The sequence below is a fragment of the Capsicum annuum genome, chromosome 9, assembly GCF_002878395.1.
Source record: "Capsicum annuum cultivar UCD-10X-F1 chromosome 9, UCD10Xv1.1, whole genome shotgun sequence".
NCBI lineage: Eukaryota > Viridiplantae > Streptophyta > Magnoliopsida > Solanales > Solanaceae > Capsicum > Capsicum annuum.
Window position 1 is genome coordinate 217,095,173 of NC_061119.1, and position 10,680 is coordinate 217,105,852.

Here is a 10,680-nt window from a genome sequence, read left to right on the forward strand (position 1 = left end):
AAGTTTGAATGGACAAATTAAAAGTACGAGATATAATGGGCGAAAACACACCCGACCTATCATTTTTCACAAGTTTCACATCCCATAAATCAGTTGTTTCCTTTTTCTACCCGAACTATCCCTATTTATCAATGACGAACCCAGAATTTTGGGGTCGTGGGTGTCTCACAAAATTCAAACAGATATTGATGGTCAAAACTTTAAGGTTCCGCCTAGAAATCAAAGCACCCAATTATCTTATTGACATCCTGAGTAGTTTTTTTTTTTTAACTATTATATCATTTTTTATATATTCCTTACATAGTTATATCTTGTCCCCATCAGATTTAACAGGTGCTGGAGCATCACCAGAAAGCACTTAGGTCCGCCCCTGCCATTTATGTATTAAAACACACTTCAACTATCGGTTGTTCCTTTGTCTGCCTGAATGATGGATCGTTCAGGCAGAAAAAGGAACAACTGATAGTTGAGTTGCATTTAATCACGTAGATGGTAATGATTCGTATGAAAAAAAGGAAACAATAGTTGAGATGTAAAACTCAAAAAAAAAAATGATAGCTGAGATGTGTTTTTTTGACCATTAATTCAAAATACAATATAATAAAACTTAAATTCTGAATCCATCTTTAATTGCTAGATACTATACATTGTAGAGTCATCATTACTTTCTTGATCCCATCTCTATACATCCTATAAATCTCTCTTCATCGTCATTCTCAAGAGGAATGCATCAACAAAACTATTATAAATCGTCATAGTATATGAATCATTTTCATTACTTCGTTCTATAAATTAAAAAAAGAAATAGCGATAACGAGCAAGAAAACAGATGTGCTAAGACTCGTTTATTAGACAAAGAAACTGAGTTTGCACATGTCAAATTGGCCAAACTCAGATGACAGATGACAACTTATTCTCATCAAGCCTTGCAAGCTATCTTGATAGTATGAAATTCTCTTTTCTCTCTAATTCTTTTTTCCTATCACTAAATATACATAGATTAAGAGTTTAAGTTATACGTACATATCGTTGATGCTATGAAGTTATTCGGAGTATAGTATGTTATTATTGTATTTTTTGGATTATGAATCGCAGAGTGTTTGTCAGAAACATTTTTAACTAGATGTTTTTCTGATCTGTCGAATATTAACTGGTTTCTTGTATTGCATATCAAGTCTGTATGAATAAAAAGAACTGGTTGTATTTCATCGATGATATAAAGTTATTTCGAGTATAGTATGTTACTACTATCCTTTCAGATTACAATATCAAGAGGAGTGTTTTTCGTAAAAATTCAAAAACTGCATTACAATAAATATTTGTTATTTTGATTTTAAGATGCCTTGTGGTTAATAAATATTTGTTATTTTGATTTTAAAATGCCTTGTGGTTAATTTCAAGTGATAGGTTAAGGTGAAGAGAAACTGCTTTCAACAACTGCACTTTACCTCTGTCTGTACGTGCAATCTATGTGATGTGATTAATTTAAAGGCCAAGTTAGATCATACTTAGGTTAAGTTGAAGATGAATTGCTTGATCATACCTTCCATTACTCTTGCATTATTAGTGAATTTTAACATGAAAATTAATGAGGCATATTAATTTCATCTAGGCCTTTTTTTTTTTTTTTTTTTTTTATTTATATGAGTGAATTCACTATTTCTTTTTATAGGAAAAATTCTAATATTACTACGAGATGGTAGAGAATTCTTGGGAACATTTCGTTCTTTCGATCAATATGGTAAAGTATTAATTTCTTTGCTATTTATTCCTAAAATATATGATCTTTATACCTCGTTAGCGACAAATAAATTCTATAGCTAAAGAATAATTAATTTCTCGCTCATCCAATTTATTTCCGGATGAGCAACCGATTATCAAAACATTTTGCTAAATTAGCGATAAAGTTTGTAACTAATTTCAGTTTTTATTATAATGTATTATTTATATATTTCTTGATAATTTATTTATTTTTTATGTTTATATAGCGAATATAGTATTGGAAGGTACCTTAGAGAGAATAATGGTGGGCAATCTGTTTTGTGACATACCTTTGGGTCTCTACATTATTCGTGGAGAGAATGTTATGCTCATCGGAGAACGGGTAAGGGTTTTATGTTTATTTTGTATAAAATAATACATAAATTTTTGAATTGTAATTTAATGCAGAATGGTAAATATAGATTGTGGAAAAGCAAAATTTTCACGAGGGTTGTATCAGAGTAATATTTTGAAATTTTATTGTGATAATGTATGTGTATAAGGTTATTACAATTGTTGATCTTCAACGAGAAATTCTTAGTAAGCGCATGTCGTTGTGTAGGAATCTGACGAGAAGGAGCTTCCGCCTCACATGACTTGTGTGTCGGTAGCAGAAATCAGAAAGGTACGTATGACATATATATACGTATATAGTACTTTTTATATATTTGTAAAACTTCTAAGTCAGAGTTTACGGTCAAAATTCAAAGAGATAATATCCTATTATCCTCTGAACTATACCCAAAACGACAAACACACCTCAACTTAAAGGGACCCTATTATCCCCTGAACCACTTAAAGTGTAATTTTGACACCCTTAGTGCCTACGTGGCACAACACACTGAAGTGTCCACGTAGGCACTAAGAGTGTCAAAATTACACTTTTAATTAGTTCAGGGGTAATAGAACTCCCTTTAAGTTGAGGTGTGTCACAATCGTTTTGCGTATAATTCAGGAAGGTAATAGGATATTTTCTCAAATTTAAAAGTTAAGGTATACTCTCGAAACTCGTATATGATACCCCATAGATCGAAACGGTGCTTTATGTTTCATGATTTTATGTGATTGTATTTGATTCTGCTCGAAATTTTAAGAAAAAAATGACTAGTAGAACCTATAATTTTAAACATATATCATTATACATTTGTGTGACGATAAAACAATATACAATAAAGTTTAAAGTTCAAATTTACAAATATAAAAAGTTAGTTCTTTAGTACTATTTACTACTATCTTTTTTGTAACATAATAAAAAAGGAATGTTGGTTCCTTATGAACTAAGTATCATAACATTTTTATGTGTATTTACCTTATGATAAAATGTTGCCATTAATATTAGAAGTGATAAAATTAGCTCAAAAAAATATGTCATTTAAATTTGGATGAGTTATTAATTCTTTTATTCATTAACTCAATCACTCAAAAGTTTAAGTTGATATACAGCCTATATATAATATAGTCGAATCGGCTTATAAGAAATCTCGTTAAAATATTATCAAAAAATATATATTTTTAATTGAGATAAGTATCCAGTACCCTCGAATTATGGTCAAACTTGCTAAAAGACTCTAATTTCACAGGGATTTTATTACTCTCCTGAACTCAATTTTAGCATATTTTGTCACCCTTTTATGTTGACGTGGCACCTTTATTACATAAAATGGAGCTCACGTCAAAGGTGTCACGTTAGTTAAAAAGGTTGAAAAAAGACCGGTGTCACGTCAGCTAAAAAGAATGACAAAAATACGTTAAAATTTAGTTTAGGGGTAATAGGATTCCGTGAAGTTAGAGTATACCGTAGCAAATTTGGTAATAGTTCCAGAGGGTTACTAGATGTTTTACTCTTTTTTATTTGATATGCTATGTATAGCCATAATAAAAAAATAATTTTATTAGGTACTAAAAAATTATAAAAAAAAATAAAATAAAATAAAACAACTGAAAACACATATTTTAACCCATTTTAGTTCAATTAATTTTTTGTTGAGTTATTTATTGAATTAATTTATTTTAATCCGTTCAAATTCAGCTAATATTATTGCATATATATGCAGGCTCAAAAGGAAGAACTAAAGGGTTCCACTACAAGGAAAATGGATTTTCTTGACTTTGACTAGTATTTATTATTATTATTATTATTATTATTAATGGTTGTTTTTAAGGAATAAACAGTCTAAATATTAAAATTTAAATAATTAACATTTTCTTTTTTGAAAAAAAAAAAGAAGAAGATTAATTTGATGATATGATTTTCCTTTTTTGTTTTTGGTTAGCTAATTAATTTTGATTCTACAGATTTTTTTCTTTTAAAAAATAGAGTCCCTATAATCTTAATGTATTTCAAAGCATAAAGTATGCGCGATACGATTATATCATGTATATAAATCGAAATTAGTATATTTTTAAGATATAATCTTTCTTCATTGAATAATTACTTTATTTAAGTGCGTCATAATGGGAGTTTTTCTAATCTTTACACAATTACTAGTAAGGATAAAATGAGAAAAAAAATTATTTTCATCTTGAATTTTTAAAATGACCAGTATTTTAAGGCAGATAGTCTGAATAAAAACGGAAATTATTTTGAGACGGTGGAGTAGAAGGTTGTCGATGAGCTATACTGGAAAAGATATACGGTGGTGGAATCAAAATTTTCACTAAGGATGTTCAGAATATAAAGAGATAAACACATGAAAAAAATCAAGAGAATTCAATATTACTACTATAGATACATAAAAAAATACATTTAACCCTATTTATATATATGAAAAAAATAATATAAACGCAGACATTAACCTATCATATTTACACAAATTCCCACCCTTACAAAGTAATTGCAAAAATCCCAACTAATTATGTATCTGCGTTGCACGCACCCGGGAGCTAATTATGTATCTCGACAATCCAAAACCGAAAAAAATATATCGAAAGTTAATTATGTATCTTCATTGGATGTATTATGTATCTTGACAGACCCAAACTCGAAAAAAATGTATCGGAAGCTAATTATGTATCTTTACAAAGGAAAAAATATATTTTCGTTGGATGTATCGAGAGCTAATTATGTATCTCGACAGATCCAAAATTGAGATTTTCGATAATTATGCAAAATGTCGAGACTTTTTGTAGTTAAACTCCAAACTACCAGGATTTATATTGTTTGCCCTTCTTATGAAAAATAACATAGACATACACGTTAACTTATCATATTTACATAAATTCTCACCTGACAAAGTAATTACAAAAATCTCAACTAATTATGTATCTTTGTTCGATATATCGAGAGCTAATTATGTATCGCGAGAGATTGAAAATCTATATATGGGAAATAACTCAACTGATAAGCCTTTTATTGCCACACTGAACAAATTACACACCAGTACTAAGATGAAACATGAAACAAGCAAGCATTACACTCGAATATTTATCGATATTTTTTAAGGTCCACGAAAAAGCTACTGGGTTCTGCGAACGCGTAGGTTCATGTTTAGTCGGAGAAGGCGAGCAAAGTGAGGAGGGATTCATGAGCAGGATAGCGCGAAACAAGATCAGATCGTTTCGCTAGTTCAAAATCATCAAACTGGAATGCTGGAGCACAAGTGCATCCAACTAGAGAGAAATGCTTCTCACTGTCTCTTGTAGGCGCTTTCGTTACTTGCATATCGGAAGTAATGTTGTAGTCCCTCGTGGGAAACGCGCCAAACCAGACGTTTGGAGGTACTGTGTACTGCACCAGCTGATCATCTACGAGGGGATCGGGTCCGAGGCAAGTTAATTTCACCTTCCCATCAGTCTCATTTAGTTCCATCACCTGAAAGCAAGCACGTAAAGTCTTTATCATTCGTGAACAGTTAGCCCGGTGCACTTAAAGCTCCCGCTATGTGCAAGGTCCGGGGAAGGGCCCCACCACGAGGGTGTATTGTACGCAGCCTTACCTTGCATTTCTGCCAGAGGCTGTTTCCAAGGCTTGAACCCGTGACCTTCGGGTCACATGGCAGCAACTTTACCGGTTACTCCAAGGCTCCCCTTCAATTATAAGAACGATTATGAAGATCCAAAATAAGAAACTTTCCACAGAAGAACAGTGGGTTGTTTACTTCCGAAGATCAAGACTAGATATGATAATCGAGATGCAGAGGCGGATCCAACATTTAAACTTGACACCTTCGACCTTTAAGATTATCAAACACTAAACTCATTGCGCTGTTGAAACTGTGGGTTCATATTTTTATGGTTTCCAGTTTTCACATATACGAGTTCACATGAAGCTATAGTCCAAAGGCTACATCGATCAGCCATTGCCGAGATATGGATAAGTAGCGTTCAATCTTAGGTGAGATGACAAAGCATGAACTAACAACAAGAAGATATTCGTTTCATGTCATATGCCTCATGCTAAGCGCGGTCATAGTCAAGCGTGTCATTTAGCATACGGAGCAGCCAAATGGTAAAAACTGTGTCGATTATAAATTTGACTACCCTTAAGGTTGTGACTGAGCCATGCCGACCAAATCCCTTTGAGTTCAAACATTAGCACAAAGCAGGATGGACACTTACAATACAGCATGATGCAGAAAGACAGCTTGGATAATGCAGTAATACTGTTCTGGTGCATGAAGATCAATGTAAACTACACGAAAGATCGTCATCCACTATAGTGTATTACTCTCTCGATCAGCATCAATTTGTTCGTCTAGTTTTGACTAGTCATGGAGTTTAAGAAAGTAATGAAGATTTTTGAATCCTGTGGTCTTACATTAAAGATGTGTGGAATATAACGAAACTCCTGTAATTTTGCAGTCTTAAACATACCACGTGGAAAGATACATTCTCTTTGAAACGGGCTAAAATGGTGAGTAAGGCAAGCAAACTGAAACGGAGAGAGTAGCACTCACCGTGATTGGCTCTCCCATATAAAAGTGCCATGTTTCTGCGCATGGTATCCGGTGAAGATGAGACGCACTTCCAGAAGGTAGCAAGAAGTAGATGCATGTACTGACAGGTCGATCAACCTTATCTGCAAAGGCGTAATCAGAAAAAAGAGGGAAAAAACAACTAATTCGATAATGAAAGTTTCAACATGTGCTCTCTCTTCCGAGGCAAATGCTGTTCGTGATACAAAACAACAACAATAACAACATATCCAGGTGTAATCCCACAAAGTGAGGTCCGGGAAGGTAGAGTGTACGCAGACCTTACCCCTACCTCAAAGGTAGAGAGGCTGTTTCAGTTAGCCCCTTGACTCAATGAAAAATAGTCCAAAGCAATCCCAAAGAGAAGTAACGGAAGTACAAGAAGCAACAGATAATAACAAAATCAACAGATAAGAACAACTACAGAAACTACAAGAAACAACAGATAGTAATAGAAATCGAAGGACAAGAAACTACCGGGGCAATGTTGCTCCTACGACCTACTAACCTTCTATCATGTTCTGTGTCCTCTACACCCTCCTATCAACACTACTCATGATACACATGACGCAGTAAATGGCTGCCAGAACTTAGGACAGAAAACAAAATTTCATCATCTTGAGGAGACATTTTAAGTGCTCAAAGACGATAAGTTCCTCCAATAAGTGGCAAACAACCATTAGTATTAGAGTTGAGGGAATCACCAAAGTAGAACCCCGTTGTTAACACACCTTTTTGCAAGATAACCAACTGATATTTGCAAAAAGATGTGCTTTTATTCTCTAGGTGGAGACAGAACGCTTTAATCAAATGCTATGCGCTGGTTCGGGAAAGGGCCAGACTACAGGGGTCTAGACAAATGATAAAGATGTCTTCTTTCTCACTGGAAATTACAAATTTAACTGTATAACAATACCCCAGAATCTAAATATCCCAAAAAGCCATAGAATTGAACAGATACTGCAGACACATGGAAGAAAAAACAGACCCAAGATCCAAAAAAACCATGAGGAGCTCAATTGTAAGAATCAAAACAGATCACAGTCATAAAGATTCTTGGAATTAACATCTGAATAGAGCTTAAAGATCTCACTAGGAAAAAAAAGGGCAATCCGGTCCCAGTGGCGGAGCCAGGATTTTTATTGAGGGGGTTTAGAAGTATATATACGAACTAGTCGAAGGAGTTCAACATCTATAATTTTCCATCGAAGGGGGTTCGGATGAAACCCCTGGTGCAAAGGTGGCTCCGCCACTATCCGATCCACTAAAGCTTCCCCTATGCTCGGTGTCCGAGGAAGGGCTGAACCATAAGGGTCTAAACAAATGGTAAAAATGTCTTCTTTTTCATTGGAAATTCGAAATCAAACAGTATGACAGAACCGCAGAACCTAAATCTCCCAAAAAAACAACAGAATGAAATAGATACTTCAAACACATGAAGAAAAACAGACCAAGATTCCAAATCCCAAGAACAGCTCAATTATAAGAATCCAAACAGATCATAGTTACAAAGATTCAATAACCCAAAAAATCAAAAAGTAACTTCAAAAAAAAAAAGACTTACATGTAGCTAGGGGTTAATATGCAGAAAATTACGCTTTTTATACATGGTTAAAATTATCTTTTACGTATATATTAGATATTAAACCCTCTTCGACTTCTTCTTGTGTTTACTTCTACTTCATATTTTGATCTCACTAGGAAAGACCCTCCGTCCTATTTTATGTGGTACCCTTTCCTTTTTAGTCTTCCAAAGGAGAACGTCACCTTACTATAATTATCATATAATGAAACAATCTATAACCATACAAATATTTTAATAATTATTTTAGACCACAAATTTTAAAAACATTCATTTTTTTCTTAAATATGGTGACAAATCAAACGATGCCACAAACTCTTTTTTCTTAAATATCATGACAAGTCAAAGGGTACCACGAACTCCTTTTTTCTTAAATATCGTGACAAATCAAAGGGGTGCCACGAACTCTTTTTTCTTAAATATCGTGACAAGTCAAAGGGTGCCACGAACTCCTTTTTTTCTTAAATATCGCGACAAGTCAAAGGATGCCACGAACTCCTTTTTTTTCTTAAATATCGTGACAATTCAAAAGATGTCACATAAAATGAAATAGACGGACTAATAACAATGTTTTCTCAAGATCTAAAAATCAAATGATTAGCTCAATTTCAAGAACCAATACAGATAACAATCATGAAGATTCAAGAACCATAAATCACAAAAAGTAAGTAAATTAAACCGTTTTGACTTCTTCATGTGTTTACTTCCGCTTCATATTTTGATCTCACTAGTAAAGACCCTTTGTCCTATTTTATGTGGTACCCTTTTCTTTTTAGTCTTTTCAATAAAAAATATCATCTTACTATAATTAATTAGTACATGATGAAACAATCTACAACCACACAAATATTCAATAACTATTTTAGACTACACATTTTAAAAGTATTTTTTTCTTAAAAATATCGTGGCTAGTCAAAGGATGCCACAAACTCTTTTTTTTCTTAAATATCGTGACAAGTCAAAGGGTACCACAAACTCCTTTTTTATTAAATATCGTGACAAGCCAAAGGTTGCCACGAACTCCTTTTTCTTAAATATCGTGACAAGTCAAAGGGTGTCACGAACTCTTTTTTTTCTTCAATATCGTGATAAGTCAAAGGATGTCCGCAAATTCTTTTTTTCTTAAATTTTGTGCCAAAACAAAGGATGCCACGTAAAATGAAACAAAGTGAGTAATAAAAATGTCTTCTTTTTCACTGAAATTCTTATTAAAACAGATCAAGATCCAAAAATCCCATGATTAGCTCAATTTCAAGAACCAATATAGATAACAACCATACAAATATTCAACAATTATTTTACACCACAAATTTTAAAAACATTCTTTTTTTTCTTAAATAACATGTCGAGTCACGGGAAGGGGAGCCTTGGAGTAATCGGTAAAGTTGCCTCCATGTGACTAGGAGGTCACGGGTTAAGCCTTGGAAACAGCCTCTGGCAGAAACGCAAGTGTAAGGCTGCGTATGATACACCCTTATGGTGGGGCCCTTCCCCGGACTCTGTGCATAGCGAAAGTTTTAGCGCACTGGGCTGTGTTGGGTTCATAGTGTATGAAAGAAGTGTGAATAGAAAAATGGAGAGTAAAATAGTGGAGGGAAGGAGGCACTAAAATGGAAAGTGTACTCCCAAATTAGAAAATTTACTCTTTCTCCCACATTGGTGGAAGAAGAGAACTTGAAAGTGTTTATAATCAAGAACACTTACTCCACATGATAAGTGAGGCAAGAAATAAGAGATGTCTCGCACCTTCATCGTTGCTCGCTCGGCTCGGCTTTGGATTTGAAAAATGATTGATGAGATCTATCTTTTTGGATAAACTTTATTTGACGAAATCTGATCAATGACAAAAATGCAGAAAATTTTTCTGTGTGTTTAATACTCCATTTATATGCATGCAGTAGCAGTAACAGATGCAATGTTTCGACTGAATTGATGCAGATTTTCGAAACAATGTTTCCTGAATTAATACACTGGTTCGAACAGATGCAATTCTTCAACGAAGTGATGCACTGTTTCGAACTGGTGCACTGTTTCGTGAAATAGTATACTGTTTCAGCAAAAATACTGCACTGTTTTGGGTAAACAACCATGCATTTCCAGAAAAGTCACACCTCTAAATTGAACCACTGCCGTTTTCAAAGAGGCATGTTATAGCTATATAAACCTGGTTTCATTCACAGGTTTTGATATGAACAAAAATTTCAGAATAAAAACACTCTTCTTGCCTTAAAAATATTCTGTGTGATCACTCAAAACGTTCAGTGAGTTCGAAGATATTCCAGTTATTTGAGGTACCGCTACAGTTGGTTTGTTTGGCCATTTTATCCTGGGAGGAAAATTCCGCAACCTCGGGTACAGAGAGGGGAATTATTTCCTCAAGAAAAGTCCGTGAATTCGGGCGACTTGGCCATTTCTGTTTCATCT

At 33.8% G+C, this 10,680-nt stretch overlaps 2 protein-coding genes across 3 annotated transcripts in view; one reads left to right on the plus strand and one right to left on the minus strand.

The window, feature by feature from the left end:
- Positions 1-650: 650 nt before the first annotated feature.
- Positions 651-3,965, plus strand: LOC107841828 (sm-like protein LSM1B). 2 transcript variants are annotated; one of them, XM_016685674.2, is made up of 5 exons: positions 661-944; positions 1,673-1,741; positions 1,989-2,104; positions 2,324-2,386; positions 3,816-3,965. In XM_016685674.2, the coding sequence occupies exons 1-5, from the start codon at positions 896-898 to the stop codon at positions 3,876-3,878; spliced, it is 360 nt and encodes a 119-aa protein (XP_016541160.1). In that variant the 5' UTR covers positions 661-895; the 3' UTR covers positions 3,879-3,965. The 2 variants fall into 2 exon arrangements, with proteins under 2 accessions (XP_016541161.1, XP_016541160.1); XM_016685675.2 differs by lacking the exon at positions 1,673-1,741 and having other exon boundaries at positions 651-944.
- Positions 3,966-5,083: 1,118 nt separating this feature from the next.
- Positions 5,084-10,680, minus strand: part of LOC107840895 — a 6,952-nt gene continuing 1,355 nt past the window's right edge. Inside the window, exons 2-3 of the mRNA XM_016684836.2 lie at positions 6,657-6,778; positions 5,084-5,572 (exon numbers count right to left, since the gene is read on the minus strand). Of these exons, the coding sequence (XP_016540322.1) occupies positions 5,249-5,572; positions 6,657-6,778 (446 nt within the window). The 3' untranslated portion in view covers positions 5,084-5,248. The remainder of the gene's footprint in view (positions 5,573-6,656; positions 6,779-10,680) is intronic.

Bases quoted from the DNA above. Each gene is read 5' to 3' on its own strand.
- LOC107841828 (XM_016685674.2), top strand. From the start codon at position 896: ATGACAGATGACAACTTATTCTCATCAAGCCTTGCAAGCTATCTTGAT. The intron at 1,742-1,988 runs GTAAAGTATTAA...ATGTTTATATAG, and splicing joins TCGTTCTTTCGATCAATATG to CGAATATAGTATTGGAAGGT. The intron at 2,387-3,815 runs GTACGTATGACA...ATATATATGCAG, and splicing joins CGGTAGCAGAAATCAGAAAG to GCTCAAAAGGAAGAACTAAA.